Consider the following 24,464-nt stretch of genomic DNA (forward strand, 5'->3'; position numbering starts at 1 on the left):
GGCGTGTGACTATGTGGGCCCGGACTAGTTTCTCGAAGCACTTCATGATGATTGGTGTGTGAGTGCCACCGGGCGGTAGTCGTTTAGGCAGCTCACCGTGCTTTTCTTAATTCTTATACTTACTACAATGAATGTTGGTTGTGTTACTATGCCCCATTTTTTGAGTTGCTGTTACATTACATGGTAGTATGGTACTGGTGTTGAGTGGTTTATGTTATTACACAAAGGGAACAAGGATTACCATGCATTTATCATCATCCATTTGTATGCATTTACAAAACAATTTCTAATGTAGGCCTACTGTGTAACAGCATGCTAATACTATTGTGTTATTATTAGCATCTCTTTAGTCAGTGTTACAACCAGTCCTAGCCCGGCGATAAAGCATCCTTGTTGTCTCTGTTCGGGGCTGGCTTGCTGGGTGGTTACTGGGCAACTTCTGGTCACCACTGGTCAGGTGGCTGGTGTTAAGGGCGATTTCATGCTCTCCTGGATGGTGAGCAGGCACTGGCAGGTTGTGACTTTGGGCCGGCTGGGAATGTTGCTGCTATGGTAGCCGTCTCAATGCAGGCATGTGGTCTAGGATGCACGGATTGGAGGGCAGTGGTGGTTGCTCCAGGCACCGGGCAACCCAGGTCTGTCTGGAGTCATTGGGCCGGCCCATGACCATGTGGATCCGGTGAAGGCGAGCGCTGGCCGTGTCCCTTAGATGCCTCAGGCCATGTTGTTTCTCTTGTAATATTTCATGTATTTCATGTATTTTTCACACACCGCTAAAGGAAGTGATTTCAATTTAAAATTCAATATCATGGAAAAACCTTAATTTGAAAAACTTCTCTTTTTCAGTTTATGTAAAAAAAAACATTCAAAATGAATACCCTTTTAGCAATCACTGAATTGTAATTTCAATCCACTTCCTGAATTGACTGAGTAGAAATTCAACTGACCCCAACCCTGCAAATAACTTTTACATTATATGACAAAACACACATAAACATCATGGAGACACTTTCTTGGACTGGAACATGTTCTGCATGACTTTGCGTATCTCTTTGGACTGCAGCCCGTAGATGATGGGGTTCAGGCCGCCAGGGACGATGTGAAAGAGCAGTCCGGACAGCTTCCTGTAATCAGAGTACTGAGGGAAGCGATGCAGGATGATGATGATGAAACCAGATACCAGCATGATCAGGTACAGAACCAGGTGTGTGCTGCAGGTCTTCATGGCCTTACTGTTAAGGGCCTTGTTCTTATTGGTCAGGCAGACAGACATGATCTTCAAATAGGTGAGTGTGATACTGCCAATGGAGAACACGAACAGCACCACCGTGAAGGTGAGGCCATACACGTTGTTGATGTACACACTCTCGCAGGAGAGCTTGAACAATGAGGCATTGTCACAGTAAGGATTAGTGATATGAGTCCTGCAGCGGTTCAGTCGCACGGTCAGACCCAGCAGAATGCCCACTAGGACCAAGGCCACCCCCCAGGCAGACACAGACAGCTTGATCACCATACTGTTGTTCATGATGGTGGCATAGCGCAGGGGATTGCAGATGGCCACGTATCTGTCAAAGGCCATGATCATCAGTATCGTGTGTGAAGTAGTCCCGAACGTGTGTGAGCAGAAGGCCTGGACCACACACTCAGTGTAGCTGATGTAGCGCTCAGATGCTGGGACCAGGATGTCGGCTAGAAGCCTGGGGACCAAGATAGAGTTACCGATGATATCGGTTATGGGCAGGTTACAGAAGAGGATATACATGGGTTGGTGCAGGCTCCTCTCCATGGATATGAGAACCACCATACCCACGTTGGTGACCATGACGAAGATGTAAGAGAGGAGGAAGAAGAAGAAGTTGGAGTACATGGACTGCTGGGTGACCTTTAACCCCTCCATCGTGAGGATGTAGCTGTTATAGGTCAGGTTCTCCATCAGCTGTCTGAGAGAGAAAAAGAGTAGAAAGAGGAAAGACAAAAAGAGAGTGGAAAGAGATAAAAGAGAGTGAATGCCATTGGCATTGTAACCTTGCCTTGTTTGGCAAGGTAATGACAAGCTCGATAGAGCAGAAACAGCCAAACACACACGCAAAAGGGAATAGGTTTGATATCTGATAAAATGGTGGAACTTCAATGCATCTCAACTTTGATTAACAAAAGCAACATTGTATACATGCAAGCTCAAACTAGCACATTAAAATCCTTGGATGCGACAGATATGTCATTCATCATTGCACACTATACCAGAATGTGAGTTAGGTTTCCCAGGCTAATCGAAGATTATGGTATTGGCTTACTTTTGTTTATAATGCACTTCTCCTTCATCGTACCTTCTATTGGTCTATCTATTAAAAATGTTTAATTTAAAAGGGCTTTATTGGCATGGGAAACATACTTTACATTGACAAAGCAAGTGTGAAGATGCTTTGCCCCATCCTCCTGGAATGGCCTTCAGGAGGAACTGAAGCTAGTCATTGGTGACCTTAGGCCATGTTAATGAATGAATGAATGAATGGTCTTTATTGTCATTGATATAGTACAGGTACCAAACAACGAAATGTGGGAGGGGTGGCTCCCCTGGTGCTAGGAAAGAAAAAATATATATAAAAAAAGAAGGGAAAGGGAAAGGAGCTGGTTTACATAAATAAAGCCTATGTACACTATCCACTATACTATACTGTACAAATAAAACACTGTGCTGTACTCTATGCTATGCTATACCTATTCTAACATTTCCTATTCTCTGTAACCTTATGTACCCTAGGGTTGTCATATTGCACATAGTGTTATTTCACATTCATTTAAAGTGTCGCAGTTTGCAGGCTTGAAATGTACACATAAGAGAATGTTAGCGGATTAATTCATTGAAAATGTTAACCGTTTTCGCAGGTCTTTGTTGTGTGATTCCAATCTATTGCTTTTGTCTGTTATCCACATTGTTATCCGTATATCTATGTTGTTATTACATGGCTATTATATATAAGGTCTCAGTAAGACCACCCTGCATAAATAAAGATAATAAAACATCTCCATGACCATCTTCCAAGCAAATTATTCCCTCAGATCAGCCATTGATTTCTAAGCAAAATCCTACTTTGTTAACCAATAAATAACCAATACAATCATTTAATACACATAAAATAACTTTGTCACTTTCCCTAGCCCTTTTTTCCCCTTTTCCCTATGACTGCTTATAGAAAGAATGAATGTGATAGATTGCAATGAATGTGAAAGACATTTCACTTACTTTAAATGTACTTATTGTGAGTTGCTCTTGGATAACTAACCCATACCCTAACCCTAACCCCATGTTGAATGACTCAAAAGTAAATGTAAATTACAACCAGGGTATGGGTAAGATCTTGCTAATTTGTATTGTGGGTGAACTATGCTCATGAAGATTTGTCTGAAAAGTCCATGGCATACGAAATAATTTAAAAAAAACAGACAGTTAGAAATCCAGAGCAGAAATAAAACAGTCTCCTTTGAAAATAATGTTACCCTTTAGTCACCCAATCAGCAGGCTTGAAATCAGGCTTGTTCACCTTGTTGGCTCTTGGTCCTTCAACGCCCCCCCCCCCCCCCAAAAAAAAACACTGTAAATGTAGTGTAAAGTACAGGAGTCAATATCTCCTGGAGTCAATGCCTTCAGTGATGAAACAAGGATTAAGAATATTCTGTCTCCCTCCACCGTTTTATAGACAATAAGTATGTTTATAGTTAACGCCCTCGTGATGTAACCATGGGTATGTTTCCCCTCTGAATTCTTATGCTGTTTGACTTTACTGTGCGCCGCGTTTTGGGATATGTTGTTACATTACATGGTATATGGAGTTGAGCAGATTTTATTACACAAATCAAACAATTACTATCATCAATTTAACAAAGCTCATCCATTTACTAATGTAGGCCTACTATGCAATAGTAGTGTTAATACTGCTGTGTTTAGAGAGTACTTGCAGCATTACTACGTACACAATTATAGGATGGTCCCAACATAGCAAACAATGCCTTTCAAATAAAACATTTTAAAACATATTTTGGGGAATTTGTAAACTGAGGAAAGTGTGTTTTATATTGTACACCCCTTTAACATGAATAACCACTCCAATAAACAATGTGTTAAAGGTGCAATATTGTTTGTAGCTTTTTCTCCTTAAAAAATGTCACTTAATAATTAGGGTTGTCAATGTTAACGTATATACACACCTTGGCTTGCACTAGTATGCGCTATCTGGCTGGATGCCACTGTACTTGTACTATGTCAATGACAATTAAATAGTGTTACGGCTGGGCCTCCACACACACCCTCCCCCGCCCCCACAGCTCGAGCACAGCGTGCTCTCCGCCGCAGGTGAAGCTGGTTCCCGTTAATTGGATAATTGTCCAGCCACAGCCAGACCTGCACACCTGTCTCCACTCCCCAATCAACCCTCTGGCTACATCTACCCTGGACTTCTATTCACTCATCGTCAGTTCTTCCCTAAGAATGGCCTGGCAAGTATCCTCTGTTTCTAGTCGTGAACTATTTTTCCCCACGGGGATAAATAAAGTATAATTGAATTGAATTGCTCTCGTGCCTATTTTTGTGATTCGTCTATATCTTATGTACTGGCCTACCGTGGAGACTTACCTTGTTTTTCTGTTCCTCCACAGCCCACGCCAACCACTACCGCCAGCCCGCCAGGCTGAAACCCCCGGACTCATCCTTTCAGTTTTTCCACCCCCCTACACTGTAAATAAATACCCTACGGGGCTTCACAATATTCTGCCTCCGTTGTCGTGTCCTTGAGCCCCCTAACCACCGTGGCGTAACAGAAGAACTGACCATGCAATTGGGCTCAGACGACACGAGGGACCGGGCACCATCTCCCACCCCTGGATCCGGGCCGACGGCTATCCAAGCCCAGGGGAAGGTCCTCGCTGAAGGTCCTCCACGAGGCAGCTACCGCGTGCCAGGCTCTGAACACTCGCCTTGCAGCTCAGGAGGCTAACCAGGAGCACCGCGCCACCCAGACGTAGCACCTCATCACCAGGACCCAGGCGCTTACGGTACAGGTGGCTGCGCTCGCAGCTTCTGCCCCTCCCCCTGCCCTTCCAGATCCTGTCCAGCTACCGGCACCACTAACTGGACAGCCACGGGAGCCCCACCTAGCCAGCCCCCGCCCCTTCGACGGAGCCTTCGCCCAGTTCCGAGTTTTCATCCTGCAGTGTGAATTAATTATTTCACATCAGCCCAGCCAGTTCTGGTCACCGGCAGCCCGTGTGGCGTTCATCACCAACCTCACCACCGGCGACGCCCTGAATTGGGTCCAGGCCATCCTCTGCGCCCGCCCTGACCTGTTCGGTGACTATTTCCTTTCTCACCAGGTTCAAGAGGGTTTTCGATCACCCTACTGCAGGACAGGAGGTCGGGGCGCGACTGATGACACTCCACCAGGGGAACCGGACAGCTGCGGCCTACTCTACCGAGTTTCGTACCCTGGCAGCCGGAAGCGGGTGGAATGACAGGGCACTGCGATCTGCTCTCCGCCAGGGGCTGAGTGAGGCCATCAAGCCCGCCACCCTGGACGAACTAGTGGCCCTAGCCATCGATGTCGACGAGCACTCCCGGGAGCGTCGGAGAGAGAGAGGGCGCCACCAGACCAGCTCGCCACGTCTCCAAGACCCCATCCTCACAGACAACCCCTCCTCTGCACAGGAGTCGACCTGCACCCCGTCCACTGGCGAGGAGCCTATGCAGCTTGGCCGAACCCGCCTCACCACGGCGGAGAGGAGAAGGTTCCAGGGGCTGTGCCTCTACGGTGGGGAGAAAGGGCACCTCTGTGACACCTGCCCGTCCCTGCCAAAAGGGGTAGGCTCACCCGAAGGGGGAATCCGGGTGAGCCGTGTCTCTCATTCCCCACCAACCACCAGCCCAGCCAGGTTCGCTGTCACCCTCTCCTGGCAGGGTCATAACCTCACTGTCGAGGCCATCATCGATTCGGGGGCAGACGAGAACTTTATGGATGCCCAGCTGGCCCGCTCAGCTGCCGTTCCCCTCGTTGCTCTTGAAACCCCCCTCGCCGTCTCAGCCCTAGATGGACACAACCTGGGGCCTCTCACCCATCGCTCTACACCCCTCTCCTTGACCGTTTCCGGGAACCATGTGGAGGAGATTCGGTTTTACATCCTCAAGACCCCCCAGTCCCCGCTCATCCTGGGACGACCGTGGCTCGAGCTCCACATTCCCCATGTCAGCTATGGTGAGGGACTCATCCTGAGCTGGAGTACCTCCTGTTACGCCCGGTGCCTCCGTGCCGCCCATACCCCCTCATCGCCTCTGCGACCGCCTCCGGCTTCCCCTGATCTCTCCTCCATCCCAGAGGTCTACCACGACCTAGGAGAGGCCTTCTGTAAGGAGCGTGCTCGCACCCTGCCCCCTCACCGGCCCTACGACTGTGCCGTCGAGCTCCGCCCTGGCAGTAAACACCCAGTCAGTCGTCTCTACAGCCTTGCCCCCCCGGAGAAAGCAGCCATGGACACCTACATCTCCGACTGCCTGGCTGAGGGGCTCATCCGTCCATCACACTCCCCGGTGGCAGCGGGGTTTTTCTTCGTAAAGAAGAAGGATGGAACCCTCAGGCCATGCATCGACTACCGTGAGCTCAATGCCATTACCATCCGGAATACCTATCCTCTTCCCCTCATGAGCTCCAACTTTGAGCCCCTCCTTGGGGCCACCATCTTCACAAAGCTGGACCTCCGGAACGCCTACCATCTGGTCCGGATTTGTGAGGGCGACGAGTGGAAGACGGCGTTCAAAACCCCCCGTGGCCACTATGAGTACCTCGTCATGCCCTTTGGTCTCACTAACGCCCCCTCCGTCTTTCAAGCCCTCATGAATGACGTCCTCAGAGACATGCTGGACATCTTTGTCGTCCTCTACCTGGATGACATCCTGGTGTTCTCCAGGAACCCAGAGGAGCACGTTCAACATGTCCGCCTAGTCCTCCAGCGCCTACTGGAGAATTGCCTTTTCATTAAGGCTGAGAAGTGCTCTTTCCACGCTCACTCTGTGGAGTTCCTGGGGCTCATCGTGGAGGGTGGGCTGACTCGCCCTGACCCCAAGAAGACCCGGGCCGTCGTCGAGTGGAGCCAACCTACCACCCGGAAACAGCTGCAGTCCTTCCTCGGCTTCGCCAACTTCTACCGGCGATTCATCCGGGACTTCAGCCGGGTAGCCGCCCCCCTCACTGCCCTCACCTCCCCCCTGCGCCAGTTCACGTGGACACCCGCAGCCAGCGCTGCCTTCAGTGACCTGAAGAGGCTCTTCACCTCGGCGCCGGTCCTAATCAACCCAGACCCCTCTAGGCCCTTCATTGTGGAGGTGGACGCCTCAGACACTGGCGTCGGTGGCGTGCTCTCACAACGGTCGGAGGACCAGACCGTGCACCCCTGCGCCTTCTACTCCCGCCGTTACACCCCCGCCGAGGCCAACTACGACATCGGGAACCGCGAGCTGCTGGCGGTGGTGGAGGCGTTCCACGAGTGGCGGCACTGGCTGGAGGGTGCAGAGCACGCATTCACCGTCTGGTCGGACCACAAGAACCTAACCTACATCAAGTCGGCCAGGCGGTTGAACTCCCGTCAGGCACACTGGGCCCTGTTCCTCGGGCGGTTTAACTTCCACCTCACGTTCCGTCCGGGCTCCCTGAACGCCAAGGCTGACTCCCTTTCTCGGCTTCATGCCGCGGAGGAGGAACCCACCACTCCTGACACCATCGTTCCATCCTCCCGGGTCGTTGGAGTGGTCACCCTGGAAATCGAGGCGATGGTCAGAGCTGCCCAGCGCACCCAGCCAGATCCCCGAACTGGTCCCCCCGTTCGCCTCTTCGTCCCGGACGCCGTCAGGACCAAGGTGATGCAGTGGGGCCACGGCAGCCGCTTCGCCTGCCACCCTGGGGCCCTACGCACCCTGTCCTTCCTGCGCCGGCGGTTCTGGTGGCCCACCATGGCCGCGAACGTCAGGGAGTTCGTCTCGGCCTGCCCTACCTGCGCTCGCAGCAAGGCATCCCACCGGCCGCCATCGGGACTGCTGCAGCCTCTACCCGTGCCCGGTCGACCGTGGTCCCACCTCGCCATGGACTTCGTGACCGGCCTTCCCCCGTCTCTGGGCAACACGGTCATCCTCAACATCGTGGACCGCTTCTCCAAGTCTGTGCGGTTGGTGGCTCTGGCAAAGCTACCGACCTCGGCGGAGACGGCGGAGCTACTCACCACCCACGTCTTCCGCCTTTATGGGTTTCCCCAGGATGTGGTTTCCGACCGTGGTCCCCAGTTCACGTCCAGGGTGTGGCAGGCCTTCTGTTTGGGGATTGGGGCCACGACCAGCCTCTCCTCCGGCTACCATCCCCAGACCAATGGGCAGGCGGAGAGAGCCAACCAGAGCCTGGAGTCGGCGCTTCGCTGCATGTCCTCCCTCCATCCATCCTCCTGGAGCAAGGACCTACCCTGGGTGGAGTACTCGCTGAACGCCATGGTCAATGAAGCCACCGGCCGGTCCCCCTTCGAGTGCTCCTTGGGGTACCAGCCACCCCTGCTTCCTACTCAGGAGGGCGAAGCGTCAGTACCTTCGGTCCAGGCACACCTCCTTCGCTGTCGTCGGGTCTGGACCTCTGTCCGCTCAGCCTTGCTTCGGGCCACCACCCGGAGCGCCAACCGTCGTCGCACTCCAGCTCCTGAGTACCAGGTTGGCCAGAGGGTCTGGCTCTCCACGGCTGATCTCCCCCTCAATGTCTCCTCCCGGAAGTTGGCTTCGAGGTACATCGGCCCCTACGCCAACGACCGGGTCATTAACCCCGCTGCCATCCGGCTGGCCCTCCCTCACTCCCTCCGTCGGATCCACCCGGTGTTCCACGTCTCCCGGGTAAAGCCCTATGTCACCAGCGACCTGATGCCACCAGCCCCTGCACCGCCCCCTCCTCAGTTGGTGGATGGTCACCCCCAGTGGACAGTGAGGGGACTCCTGAAAGTTCGTCGCTGTGGCCGGGGTTTCCAGTACCTGGTTGACTGGGAGGGATATGGGCCAGAGGAGCGGAGCTGGATTCCCCGGTCCCAGATCATGTCCCCTGTCCTCCTCAGGGACTTCTATCGGGCCCACCCGGACGCCCCGGGCCGGTCGCCAGGAGGCTCCCGCTCGGAGGGGGGTCCTGTTACGGCTGGGCCTCCACACACACCCTCCCCCGCCCCCACAGCTCGAGCACAGCGTGCTCTCCGCCACAGGTGAAGCTGGTTCCCGTTAATTGGATAATTGTCCAGCCAACAGCCAGACCAGCACATCTGTCTCCACTCCCCAATCAACCCTCTGGCTACATCTACCCTGGACGTCTATTCACTCATCGTCAGTTCTTCCCTAAGAATGGCCTGGCAAGTATCCTCTGTGACTAGTCGTGAACTTTGCTCTCGTGCCTATTTTTGTGATTCGTCTATATCTTATGTACTGGCCTACCGTGGAGACTTACCCTGTTTTTCTGTTCCTCCACAGCCCACGCCAACCACTACCGCCAGCCCGCCAGGCTGAAACCCCCCGGACTCATCCTTTCAGTTTTTCCACCCCCCTACACTGTAAATAAATACCCTACGGGGCTTCAGAATATTCTGCCTCCGTTGTCGTGTCCTTGAGCCCCCTAACCACCGTGGCGTAACAAAATAGAATCTGAATCTGAATCAATATCTTGATTGATTGGTCTCTGATTTGCATAGGAATGAATTACACACTGTTTGGATCAGGTTGTCATTATAAATTGAGAGGAGAGAGGAAAGAGATAAAAGACTAAAAACTAAATATATCACGTCAGCGATGGATTTATCTGAGAAAACAGTAGAACTTCAATGCATCTTCATGACCATCTTCCAAGCAAATGTGACACGGTCTGGTGAAAAGATCCACATCTGCAATTCTCAAGTCACCCAAATGACCAAAAAGCTGCTTTTTTTTCAGTTAATCTAAATGTGTTTTCCGTTTTAAGTGTTGAACCCACTCAATATAACAAACAACAGTTTTACGATCACTAAATATTTATAATTTGTCAATTTAATTCACTGTATCGTCTGCCGTCCTGCTTCGTAGGCTACTGGGTTATCATACATGGCATGTAAACAAACGTCAAAAACAGGGACTGTGTGATCATCTAATTATGTGTAGTTCTGTGTTTTTAGCATGTTGATGTTCTATCAGCATGTTGTCTGTGAGAGAAAATGAGGGGAGAGAGTGTGCTAAGCATGCAGTTATCGTACATAGCAATGTTTTCTTTAACTGCTAGGTAGCTACCAACACGATGGTTGCAAATGTTTGTTTTGATTCAGAGTGATTTTCTCCAATTCTCTGTTTGAGGTGAACCAACATTCAAATAAGCATATCTTCAACTATTTTATATCAGATTTCAATTTATGACACATCATTTGAAAGGTTATATTTTCATAATCTCTAAAAAAAAAAAAAAAAAAAAAAGTGAGCTGGTCCAACTTGAGGACCAGACCTTGTGAATGATTCCCTCAGATCAGCCTTTGATTTCCAAGCAGAAATCCTGTTTTAAAGGGATAGTTCACCCAAAATTCAATTTAACGTGATCTCATACATAAACAAATGTTTGGTGAATGAATAAATTAATTTATTAACATTTTAAAAAGAACAGTTTCACGGACTTTAGATAATTGTACCAGGAGTCAATATCTCCTGGAGTCAATGCCTACTGTTTAATATATCAGGGGTTTCACACACCGACAAAACGAGTGATTTCAATGTATAATTCAATAATTAATAAATAATAGAAAAACCTTTCATTTAAAATCTACTTTTTTTCAGATTATGTAAAAAACATTGAAAACGACCAAAATGTTTGCTTAAAGACATTGATTAAAGACATTCACCAGACCCCAACCGTGCACACAACTTCTACAGTCCTTGACAAAAGGCACATAAAAATCATGGAGACACTTCCTTAGACTGGAACATGTTCTGCATGAGTTTGCGTATCTCTTTGGACTGCAGCCCGTAGATGATGGGGTTCAGGCTGCTAGGGACGATGTGAAAGAGCAGCGAGGCCAGTTTCCTGTAATCAGAGTACTGAGGGAAGCGATGCAGAATAATGAGGGTGAAACCAGACACAATCATGATCAGGTACACAACCAGGTGTGTGCTGCAGGTCTTCATGGCCTTAATGTTCAGAGCCCTGTTCTTATTGGTCAGGCCGGCGGCTGAGGGGTAGAAGCTGAGCCCGTTGCGGGCCCCCAGTGCCCCAGGCAGCCGCAACCCTCCTCCAGAGGGAAGGATGGTCCCAACTTCGCAAAATACAAATGAAAAATCCCTTTTGTAAATGTATAAACCGAGAGAAATATTCTGTAACTATCAAATGGCTCCTCCCAGAATTCTTATATGTGAGATGAATGTTGTTTGTCTTACTGTGCCCTACTGTTTTGATAGATGCTGTCACATTGCATGGTATATGGAGTTGAGGGGTTTGCGTTTTTACACAAAATCATAATAATACGAATAATGATTACTGTGCATTTGCCCTTGACTACACATGTATAGGATGGTCCCAACTTCGCAAGTGATCTCTAACATCAAATTAAATTACACATGAAAAATCCCTATTGTAAATGTGTTACATATATTTTATACACCTTGCCCATGAATGACAATTAACTTTTGGGGAATACTGTAAAAAGGAGAATGTTGATTAAGTCAAGTGTTATATGATCTCTCTATTGTCGAGACCTATTTTCACTGCTGTCTGAGATCTGCACACATACAAGAGCTGTATGTTGAGCAAACTAAATTAAATTAGTTTCAATGTATGGAATAACTTGGGAATTTCTGAAATATGGGTAAACTGCCCATTTAACCCAGAAAAGTAAAGTAGTCCAATCTGATATGGCCCGGCCCAAGGCATAAACGGACTAAGCGGTCGCTTAGGGCCACAACCATGAGGACTGATGTTGGATGGTGGTGAAAGGATGGACAGCTATAGTTTCTACAGTAGCCTGTTGTTTTGTTGTTAACATAGTTAACAATTGTGTAGTGTTCACTTTATTTATTTTGAATATGTTGAGCAAATGGAGGGGAACAAAACTGCCCAGGAATGCGACCCTGAGGACTCAGAAAAAAAATTAATTTTGTCTCTGGTGGTTTTCATTGAAAATAACTTATTTCAGAAGACCGCGGCTCAAAACATTTTATATCGGCCCGGGCCATCCACGCAGATCTAACGTTACACGCATTTTCCCATGGTCAACTCGTTTCATTTCAAACCTTTATTTAAAACTCGATAGGCACTGAGGTCACCCTCATTTACAGTGACAATAGTGTACAATAGAACAGTGAGCAAGGGCAAACAAACAGTGAGCAAGACAGGATTAAAAAGAAAAAAAGGAATTTAAAAAAAACTAAAAACAATTGCAATCGGTAGAATACAGTTTCTGCACCAAGAGTTTAAAGGTAGAGGCAGAGGGGAGGACTTCCAACCGGAGAGTTTGCTGCAGAGTGTTCCATGTATTAGGGGCATCAATAAAATACGTTGTTACCTAACGAGAGATAACTCGAGTAGAATAAGAAGAATCGAATATAAGAACGAAATGTATCTGGGCAGTAAACGACCAAAGGGTGGGGCAGAGAAAAAGAGGGACAAATCAAAGAAAGCTCTAGGTGCACGATCTCACTACTTCCTGAAAGGCACCTTGCATGAACATATCCTGTCTCACTCTATTGGTTTAATTGATTAATCAGCTGTGCGGTAAACCGTTTGAACACACAGTGCACAGCTGATTAATCAATTAACCCAATAGAGTGAGACAGGATATGTTCATGCCAGGTGCCTTTCAGGAAGTAGTGGAGATCGTGCACCTAGCCTATTGGCAGTGGGGGGGAAATTAACGAATATAACCTATCAGTTTGCGAAGCAAGCAGGTGCTAGCAACACTCCTCAACTAGCACTAGGACTAACATTGAATTTGAACTTGTGATAGAGGGAGACGACGAGGGAGAGAATGATTGACAGGGTTGTAGTAGAGAAAAACAAACTACTTCTGCTAACTACATGAAGGTAAGACACATTTATTATCATACACTGTGGCTGTGCAGTGCTCTTTTTCTGCTTTGGTGAAGCTAAATGTAATATGCACTGTGGCTGGTGTATTGTTTAGGCTCATACATGTGATGGTTCATGTAACTACTGTATTTTTATTTTTTGCTAACGTTATTGTATTCCGTGTCAGAGCAGCTTCTCTTAGCTACACCGAGTCTATATTAACGTAAGCTATTAGGCTTAACTGGACCTCAAGGTTTTCAGCGGGTTCGAGCAGTTCAGTGTTATAGCGTTAGCTAGCTGGCTAGATAAGTTAACATAGGCTGTGTCCACCAACAAGCTGTATATTTAGCTAAACGGCACCAAGCTAAGGTAAATAGCTAGCTATGCTAACGTTCACCATCTCTACAGTCAGCTCTACAATACCGCTCGCCAGTGGACACGCACCTCATGTCATCATTACGTTTATAACAGCAGTTAACGTTACACTGCTTTCATTTTCAGAATGAGGGAATTTGATGAGAGCGATGCAGTTCATGTGCACAACTGGATGCAGGGAGCAGGTGTAGTTGGAAGTAGGGATGCACCGAAAGTTCTGCCACCGAATGTATTGGGCCGAAAATACCACAAAAAAGTACATTCGGTGTGAAAAGGCTATTGAAAAAGCTGTTGACTGATGACTGCCCACTGACAAGTCATATAATTACAGCAAACATGTCGGCAGTTTGGCATCTGTCCTCTGAACGACAAGGAGAGACACATTCCAACATTGACTTCCGTTTTCGCGATTTCAAAATAAAAGCGCGAGCTAAGCGTTGTTGACAATCAATGACACATCGCTGGTCAACTAACACAGCTTGTTTTGTGAGCCTGCTAACAATGTAAAGTAGTGTTCTAGTTAACTAGGTAGAGTGGGGATTACTGACCGAATCCAGTGCATTGCAATATTTTGGCTAAGATAGATGCCACAGTTCAGGTTAAGTCAGTCACTGTGGATTGTTGTCGGCACTCTGAATTCATCAGTGATTGTAGTGTGTCAGTGTGTTATGTGTTCCAAATGTCTACATTCGATTCTAGTCAGTCTGGTTATCTCAAGCTTTTTATGTTAACAATCCGTGTTGCGTGTTGCGTTTGGAAATAGGGCTGTTGTGTCGCAAATGTCAGGGCTGTTTTTTGATCCCAGTCCGCCCCATTGGGACAACATCATCTCCATCACTCACTACAAAATATTGGTCTATATAACCAAGTGGCCAAAAAGAAAACTTTGATGCACCCAGTTTCTACACCATCTCTCGTGTGAAGAACAGTGGTAGCTGCATCAAGTTATGGGTATATTTGTCACTGGCAGGGACTGAGGAGTTTGTCAGGATCAAGAGAAAATTGTAAAATTTGCTGAGTTGGTAGTGACATCCTAATCTACAGTATGTAATTGATTCCTATGCAAATCAGAGGCCCTATAAAAACAGATATTGATTCCAAAATTACATTAACTAGGCTATTATCCTTACATTAAGATTAACTCAATTCAACTTACTGAGTGATTTGTTGATAACATTTTAGCTATTTAGCTAATTCTAAGGGTGTCATAGCAAAGGGTGTGAAGTGTTTCAATTTTAAGACATTTGCATGAATTTCTAAAATCTTGTTTGTCATTGTGTGTGGATTGATGCCAATTCTTATTTATTTAATCACATTTAATAAATTGAGTCTATAACACAACAAAATGTGGAAAAAGTGAAGAGGTGTGTTGAATTAATTTTAATTTTAATAATTTTGCCATTTAGCAGACGCTTTTATCCAAAGCGACTTACAATTACGAATTACAGGGACATTCCCCCTGGAGTAACTGAGGGCTAGTGGTGTGGCTTCAGGCGGGATTTGAACTCACAACCTCCCGATCACAAGTCCAACTCACTATCCACTAGACCACCACTACCCCCTCAACTTTCTATAGCCACTGTATATGTTTATATAGTGTGTGTGTGTGTGTGTGTGTGTGTGTGTGTGTGTGTGTGTGTGTGTGTGTGTGTGTGTGTGTGTGTGTGTGTGTGTAGGTTCATCTACCCCCCCACACACACACACACACACACACCATGTCGATTAAACATCCCTCTATCGAAAACACCCATCAATCAAAAAACTCCAACCCCCTGACAAAATGTGTGTGTGTGTGGGGGGGGGCACATTCAAAATCTCGCTTATGGCCACAAAAGTCCTCGGGCCGGGCCTATGTGTCTAGCATATAATAATAATTGTGTTCATTGCAGATCTTTCTGAAAAGTCTATGGTTTATGAAATGAATACAAACAGACAGTGTTTATAATGTCACCCTTTATTCACCTCCTAACGAGTGAGAAACACAACCTGGGTCTGAAACTGTCAGGCTCGACATTATGACCTTGTTGACCCAGTATGGGTGGCTGATGTTTGTCCTCCTGATGCATGTGTGCTACTGAGTCTGTACCCCTGGCCCTCTGGCGGCCGGCCCGAGTGCTGGCCATGTCCCTTTAATAATAATAATAATACATTACACTTATATAGCGCTTTTCTAGACACTCAAAGACGCTTTACGAACTGAAAAGATCGAGTAGTAATAATAAGAAGACACAAAAAGGTTACGGTAGTGCTGGGGACACATGGGAAGGGGAGGGGGAGAGGTTTAACTGGTGAAGGCAAGCTTGAAGAGGTGGGTTTTGAAGGCCTGTTTAAATGTTGGGAGGGTGTTGGCCTGTCTGATGTGGTTGGGGAGGGCGTTCCAGAGGGACGGGGCTGCGGCTGAAAAGGCCCCATCACCCCAGGCCTTGATGCCTCAGGGCACCTGCTTTTATGCTGGTTCTCTTGTACTGTTTAATATATCAGGTTTTTCCACACAATGCCAAAGGTAGTGAATTCAATTCATAATTCAATATAATGGAAAATGCTTATTTTTTCAGTTTATAGAGAAAACATGACTAAAATGAAACAAATGTCATTTTTGCAACTGCAATTGAATTGTAATTTCAATCCACTTCCTGAATTGACTGAAAAGAAATTCAATTGATCCCAACCAAGAACATTACAACTTCTACAGTCCATGACAAAACACATCATGGAGACACTTCCTTAGACTGGAACATGTTCTGCATGAGTTTGCGTATCTCTTTGGACTGCAGCCCGTAGATGATGGGGTTCAGGCTGCCAGGGACGATGTGAAAGAGCAGCGAGGCCAGTTTCCTGTAATCAGAGTACTGAGGGAAGCGATGCAGGATAATGACGATAAAACCAGATACCAGCATGATCAGGTACAGGACCAGGTGTGTGCTGCAGGTCTTCATGGCCTTACTGTTAAGGGCCCTGTTCTTATTGGTCAGGCAGACAGCCACAATCTTCATGTAGGTGAGCACGACACTGCCAATGGAGAACACGAACAGAACCACTGTGAAGGTGAGGCCATACACGTTGTTGATGTACACACTCTCGCAGGACAGCTTGAACAATGAGGCATTGTCACAGTAAGGATTAGTGATCAGAGTCCTGCAGCGGTTCAGTCTCAGGGTCAGACCCAGCAGAATGCCCACTAGGACCAAGGCCACCCCCCAAGCCGACACAGACAGCTTGATCACCATACTGTTGTTCATGATGGTGGCATAGCGCAGGGGGTTGCAGATGGCCACGTACCTGTCAAAGGCCATGATCATCAGTATCGTGTGAGAACAAGCGCCGAACATGTGTGTGGTGAAGGCCTGGATTGCACACTCAGCGTAGCTGATGTAATGCGTAGAGGCTGGGAACAGGAGGTCACCCAGCAGCCTGGGGACCAAGATAGAGTTACCGATGACATCGTTTAAGGGCAGGTTGCAGAAGAGGATATACATGGGCTGGTACAGGCTCCTTTCCATGGATATAAGAACCACCATACCCACGTTGGTGACCATGATGAAGAGGTAGGCGAAGAGGAAGAAGAGGAAGACGGGGTACATGGACTGCTGGGTGACCTTTAACCCCTCCAGCTGGAGGATGTAGCTGTTATAGGTCAGGTTCTCCATCAGCTTTCTGAGAGAGAAAAAGAGGGGAGAGGGGAAAGTGATAAAAGAGAGGGAAGAGACAACTATATTACAGCTGCAATGTATTAAATAATGTGATGTTGTAACCTTCCCTTGTTTGGCAAGATAATGTCAAGCTGGCTAGAGCAGTGACAGACAGACACACAGGCAAAAGTGAATGGGTTTGATATCTGATAAAATAGTGGACTAAATCTCCATGACCATCTTCCAAGCAAATTATTCCCTCAGCCTTTGATTTCCAAGCAAAATCTGGCTTTAGTTTACCTGAAATACAAACTAATGTGATCACATTGTTGTCATAAATTAATTCATCAATTAGAACGCATCCAATTCAAAGTCCTCATCCTCACATACAAAGCCCTCCATAGCCTGGCCCCCCCTTACCTGACTGACCTCCTTCTCCCCCACCGCCCTACCCGTACCCTCCGATCCTCATCCATTGTTCCCCTCACTGTCCCACCCTCAAAACTCAAAGGCTTCGGTCACCGTGCCTTTTCACGAGCTGCACCCCGCATCTGGAACTCTCTCCCTCAACCACTCAGAGACTCACCCTCACTCCTCACTTTTAAATCCCACCTCAAAACCTACCTGTTCTCCCATGCCTACAGCCTCCCCTACCCCTAGCCATCTCCCCCATCCCGGCCCCCCCCGCCCCCCCTCCCCCCCCGCCCCCCTGGACACGCATACAACCTCCCCTACCCCTACCCATCTCCCCTAACCCTGCCACCCCCCTGATATGCATACAGCCTCCCCTACCCCTAACCACCTCCCCTGTCCCTACCACCCCCCCCCCCCCCTCCCTGTTCGCTGACTCTGTGTTCCATGTTACTTGTTGTTTTTGTGTTTTCCGTATCTCCTATATTGTCAGCGTCTTTGAGCCTCGGAAAAGCGCTATATAAATCCAATGAATTATTAATTATTATTATTAAATAATACAAATTAAATTAAAATAAACACTCAACTTAATTTTTTCCCTTTCCCTAGTTCTGTGACTGTTTTTGGCACTTACTCAAATACAAAGCCTTTGAGTCTGAAAGTATTGTTGAATGACTAAAATGTAAATTACAGCCAGGCTATGTGTAAGGTCATGCTATTTTTTATTGTTTGGGAACCATCCCAGTGTACATACAATTCCTGAAAGATGATCCAAACTGATCATAAACAGAGATTTTCATTAAAAGTCTCAGAAATCTGTTTAAATTGCAATTACCTTGACCCTGAAAAGGAACAGTAGAATAGTCTGATCTGATTGCATGTAGCCTATCTATAGTATCCATAGTAGTATGCACTGTCCAATAACTATGATCATGACGATCTTTCTGAAAAGTCCATGGCTTACAAAATAATTAAAAACAGACAGTTTGAAATTCAGAGTAGAACTAAGTATCTCCTTTAGTAATGTTGCCCACACAGCTCATGTTTGAAACTGTCAGGCTTGAAGTCATCACCTTGTTCGCCGCTGGTCTTTCAATTAAATCTTCACACTGTAGATGTACTGTACAGTACCAGGAGTCAATATCTCTATATGCCTCCAGTCATGGATTAAGAAAATTCTGTCTCCCTCCACTGTTTTATAGACAATAAGTTGATGTAACTATGAGGCAACAAAAAAGAGTTATTGTAACTTTCAAATGGCTCCTCCCAGAATTTGTATATTGTAAGATGAATGTTGTTTGTCTTACTGTACCCTACTGTTTTGATAGATGCTGTCACATTGCATGGTATACGGTGTTGAGGGGTTTGCGTTATTACATGAATGCAATAATGATTACTGTGCATTCGCCCTTGACTACACATAGGATGGTCCCAACTTCGCAAATTATCTCTTTAACATGAAATTAAAATACAAATGAAAAATCCCTTTTGTAAATGTATAAACCGAGAGAACAGTCAGGTTAATATTTTATACACCTTATCCATGAATGACAATTAACTTTTGGGAATACTGTAAAAAGGAGACTAAACAAATAGTAACACTATGAGCCATCTAATTCTGATGACCACAAGAGTCAATCGATTACTCATCATGAATATCCATATTGTCATAATACGCTATACTACTGTGCCTCTTGTACGAAGGAAAAACTGCCATCAGCCATTTATTACAGCTGACAAAGTGATCTATGGTAAATGAGGTGTATTGATCCTTAGAACAGATAGAATGCAACTATAATGCACTATAAGGAAAAGGTACTATAATAAAAGTCACTGTACTGTTATTATATGTATTAAACACACTTAAGTAAATGTTTTATTACCTACACAACACACATGAAAGCCTGGCTGACACAGAACTATACTTGTCCTCATTAATCCCTCTCTGTGCTGCCTCTCCATAATGCCTTTTTTTGTATGTTTTGTTTTGTTTAATGTATTGCTGTTTGTAAGTGCTTAATGTTGTGTGGCCTGTAATTGTCCTGTGGCTTCTATGTGCTTGAAATGTCGCTGCCCCCATAAGTGTGTATGTGGTGTTTGTTGTAGCCCCTTCAATCACCTCAGCTTGCTTACGTGTGGTTTTTCGTCAAGTGTGATGTTGGGGTACCTTGTCTCAGCCACGTGTTCTTAGAATATTTAAATGTTTTTTTTTTTAAACTAATGACGTTACTTTTCAGGATGCCATGTTGCAACTGGCCGGCGACTTCAGCTGAAAATTAGCCGACTAGGCTAACGCTGCCTTTTTTACTGTATTTTATATGGTTCATGTATTTGGATTGTCCTCGATATAATAAACTAATAAACTAAACTAAACTAAACTACAGTAATAGTTTTGACACATTGTGATTGCATGCGTGAGACCTGTGAGGAGAACAACATGATGGTGCTTGTGCATAACTCTTAGGTGACGATGCCGTAGGCAGATGGATTTGAGGCAGGCTAGCTAGTTAGCTAGTTATATTTCTAGATTAGGTTCAGAATCAGAATAATTTTTATTGCCAAGTATATTTGCACATACAGGAAATTGACTTGGTGAGGTTGGTGCATAGGACATACATATCAACAATATATTAAGCAAACATTTTTAAAAAGACATTGGCAAAAGGGACAATAGAACAATAATTATGTAGGCTGTATATTAGAGTAATGTAAAACAAATATACATTACACTGTCAGTTGTGTCAGTGTGTGTGTGTGTGTGTGTGTGTGTGTGTGTGTGTGTGTGTGTGTGTGTGTGTGTGTGTGTGTGTGTGTGGCCAGGGATGAAATTGAGTTTGACACCCCTGAATTAGAGCAAGCTACTCTATCCTGTCATTTGCTACAGTATAATAGGTCAGAAAAATGTGCACTTTCAAATTGTATTAGTTTAAAAAGTATGACTTGAAAAATCTAAATGTAAACAACACAAGTCAGAGGCCTCTTCAAGTTTTAAAGTTGGAATCGTGTGACTAGCTTAAAAGTAGGAGGACTAGTAGTGTGAAACAGTTGGAAGAAAGCAAATAATTACTAGAAAAGGACGTTACTGAAGAAACTTTGTGGGCTTGCATAGTCTCTTTGGTAATTGATTATGTTAAGATGTTTTGGACTATATATATTTCAATAGATGGATGGATGGTTGATAGATTTGAGTTTAAAAAATATACAACTACGAACTCCTACTAGTTCCCACCACATTTTTTTAATGTGACTTTAGATGTATGTATCTATATGAGACTGCAACAAATGTTGTCCATGAACGATTCTAATGTATTCTTCTAGTTTTTTACCATAATGGTGGGGAATTCAGAGATTTATAAATGTCATGTGTGATCATATGTTTATAGTTTTAGTATATTACATGATTGCCTGACTGATCATATCACTTAATAATGTCTACCTTTATGAATACTTTTATGTTCTATTGATGAATCTCTAAGCTTGACGGCTGATAAAAATGAACATTGTAAACGAATGTCCTTTTTGCAATTGTAATTGAATTGTAATTTCAATCCACTTCCTGAATTGACTGAAAAGAAACGTAATTTAATTAATCCCAACCCTGAACATAACAACTTCTACAGTCCATGACAAAACACATCATCGAGACACTTCCTTAGACTGGAACATGTTCTGCATGAGTTTGCGTATCTCTTTGGACTGCAGCCCGTAGATGATGGGGTTCAGGCTGCTAGGGACGATGTGAAAGAGCAGCGAGGCCAGCTTCCTGTAATCAGAGTACTGAGGGAAGCGATGCAGGATGACGATGACAAAACCACATACTAGCATGATCAGGTAGAGGACCAGGTGTGTGCTGCAGGTCTTCAGGGCCTTACTGTTAAGGGCCCTGTTCTTATTGGTCAGGCAGACGGCCATGATCTTCAAATAGGTGAGTGTGATACTGCCAATGGAGGAGACTAACAGCACCACCGTGAAGGTGAGGCCATACACGTTGTTGATGTACACACTCTCGCAGGAGAGCTTGAACAATGAAGCATTGTCACAGTAAGGATTAGTGATCAGAGTCCTGCAGCGGTTCAGTCGCACGGTCAGACCCAGCAGAATGCCCACTAGGACCAAGGCCACCCCCCAGGCAGACACAGACAGCTTGATCACCATACTGTTGTTCATGATGGTGGCATAGCGCAGGGGGTTGCAGATGGCCACATATCTGTCAAAGGCCATGATCATCAGTATCGTGTGTGAAGTGGTGGCGAACATGTGTGTGGTAAAGGCCTGGACCGCACACTCAGCGTAGCTGATGTAATGCTTAGATGCCAGGACCAGGAGGTCACCCAAAAGCCTGGGGACCATAATAGAGTTACCGATGACATCGTTTAAGGGCATGTTGCAGAAGAGGATATACATGGGCTGGTACAGGCTCCTTTCCATGGATATGAGAACCACTATACCCACATTAGTGACCATGATGAAGATGTATGAGAAGAGGAAGAAGAGGAAGACGGGGTACATGGACTGCTGGGTGACCTTTAACCCCTCCAGCTGGAGGATGTAGCTGTTATAGGTCAGGTTCTCCATCAGCTGTCTGAGAGAGAAAAGGAGGGGAGAGAGGAAAGACAAAATAGAGAGAAGAGAGGAAAGCGATAAAAGAGAGGGAAGAAAAGAAAGAAAACTATATTACAGCTGCAATGTATTAAATAATGTGATATTGTAGGCCATCTTCCAAGCAAATGATTCCCTCAGCCTTCGATTTCCAAGTGAAATCTGTCTTTAAAGGGATAGTTTATCTGAAATACCAACTAATGTGATCACACACTTCCAAAGTGTCTTGAATCAATTAATTCATCAATTAATACAAATTAATACATTCCCTTTCCCTAGCCCTGTGACTGCTTGTGGCACTCAAAGTCTAACTTGCATTGAATGTGATGTATCGTTGTTTTACTTGCTTTAGGCCAATGTACTTATTGGAAGTAGCACTGGATAAAAGCATTTATTGAATGACTAAAATGTAAATTACCATCCCAATGCATATACAATTCCTGAAAGATTATCCAAACTGATCATAAACAGAGAGTTCGATTAAAAGTCTCACAAATCTGTTTAAATTGCAATTACCTTCCTTAACCCTTAAAAGGAACAGTCGAATAGTTTGATCTGATTGCATGTATCTACAGTATGTACTGTCTGATAACTATCTTCATCACAATCTTCCTGAAAAGTCCATGACTTACAAAAACAGACGGTTTGAAATCCAGAGTACAAATAAAACAGGCTCCTTTAATGTTGCCCACACAGCTCATGTTTGAAACTGTCAGGCATGAAATCATCACCTTATTCGCCGCTGGTCTTTCAATTCAATTCTCACACTGTAGATGTACTGTACAGTACCAGGAGTCAATATCTCAATATGCCTCCAGTCATGAGACAGGGATTAAGAATATTCTGTTTCCCTCCACCATTTTATAGACAATAAGTCGGTTCCTTAACTCACTCATGACTCATGGCAACAAGGGAGTTATTGTTACTATCAAATGGCTCCTCCCAGAATTCTTATACCGTAAGATGGATAATCGAGCCTAATGGCCCACCACCTCTAAATGGTACAAAGTTAAACATGACACATTTCATCACATTTTAAAGCAAGATTAATTTAAATGTTTAACTTTTTACAGTTCCAAAATAATAAAACAAGGAAAAAGGCCTTGTGCAAAAGTTTGGGAACCCTGTCAGCTAGTATTTGTAACTCCTCCTCGGGCAACTATAACAGCTTGCAAACGCGTCTTTCAATTCTTGCTTTGGGAATTTTTCCCCATTCTTCCTGGCAGAACACCTCTAGCTCAGAAAATTATTCTTCGGCCTTCTTGCATGGAATGTTTGAGATCTCTCCACAGATTTTCTGGGAAGTCTGGGGACTGTGATGGCCATTTCAAAACCTTAATCCGTCTTTCCTGGAGGTACTTCATGGTTGATTTTGAGGTATGCTTCAGGTCATTGTCTTGCTGGAATACCCAACCTCTCTTCAACTTCAATTTCTGAACTGACCTTCGAACAAAAGCCTCTAGAATGTCATGATATTTGGTGGAATCCATTCTTCCTTCCACCCACACAATATTGCCTGTGCCCCCAGCTGCTACACAACCCCAAAGCATAATGGATCTCCCTCCATGCTTAACAGTTGGCAAGGTGTTCTTCTCTACAAATGCTTCACTCTTTTTTCTCCAAACATACCTTCTTTGGTTGTGGCCAAAAAGTTACATTTTGGTTTCGTCAGTCCAAAGCACATTGTTCCAATAGGCTTCAGGTTTCTCATGGTTATCTTTTGCATACTTCAGACGCTTAATTTTGTGTTGAGGTCATAGGAAAGGCTTCTTTCTGGCAACTCTGCCATGTAGGTTTTTGTCATTTAAGGTATGCTGTATTGTGGTCCTGTGAACAACTAGACCGGTGTCTGCTACTCTTTTTTGCAGCTCTTTTGCAGTGATGTGTGGTTCTTCTGAGCATTTCTCACCAGATCTCGGGCCATTCTATCTGAAATTCTTCTTGGTCTTCCAGATCTTGTCTTTACTTCAATTGTTCCATTTATTTGCCATTTTTTAATGATGTTTCTGACAGTGGAAAATGGAAATGGGTAGTTTGAAACGTTGCGAGAGTTTTTTGTAGCCTTCTCCTTGATGGTGGAAGTGAACTACCATGAACCTCCTTCACCGTCTGCACTCCACCATTGGCCTCTCTGACACTGTCCACAACTGGTTCACCTCATACCTCACTGGCAGAACTGAGCACGTCACCCTGGGAAAGGCAAAATCCCACACCCACAACGTCACCTGCGGTGTCCCGCAAGGCTCGGTGCTGGGCCCCACCTTGTTCACACTATACATGCTCCCCCTTGGCCGTGTCATCCACAGGCATGGAATGTCATTCCATTGCTAAGCGGATGACACACAGCTCTATCTCAGGGTCAACCCCACCTCCTCTGCAC

General features: G+C 45.6%; 1 protein-coding gene across 1 annotated transcript; it reads right to left on the reverse strand.

The window, feature by feature from the left end:
- Window positions 1-997: 997 nt before the first annotated feature.
- On the reverse strand, window positions 998-22,060 carry LOC308174959 (uncharacterized protein; the record flags this gene model as incomplete). The annotated part of the gene is made up of 5 exons (XM_080550070.1): window positions 998-2,033; window positions 10,977-11,322; window positions 15,687-15,693; window positions 16,166-17,099; window positions 21,132-22,060. 5 exons carry the CDS (start codon window positions 22,058-22,060, stop codon window positions 998-1,000), a joined length of 3,252 nt encoding a protein of 1,083 aa, XP_080406196.1.
- Between the last annotated feature and the right edge of the window lie 2,404 nt (window positions 22,061-24,464).

Source organism: Nansenia antarctica, assembly GCF_963989245.1.
Source record: "Nansenia antarctica genome assembly, chromosome: 20".
Lineage (NCBI taxonomy): Eukaryota > Metazoa > Chordata > Actinopteri > Argentiniformes > Microstomatidae > Nansenia > Nansenia antarctica.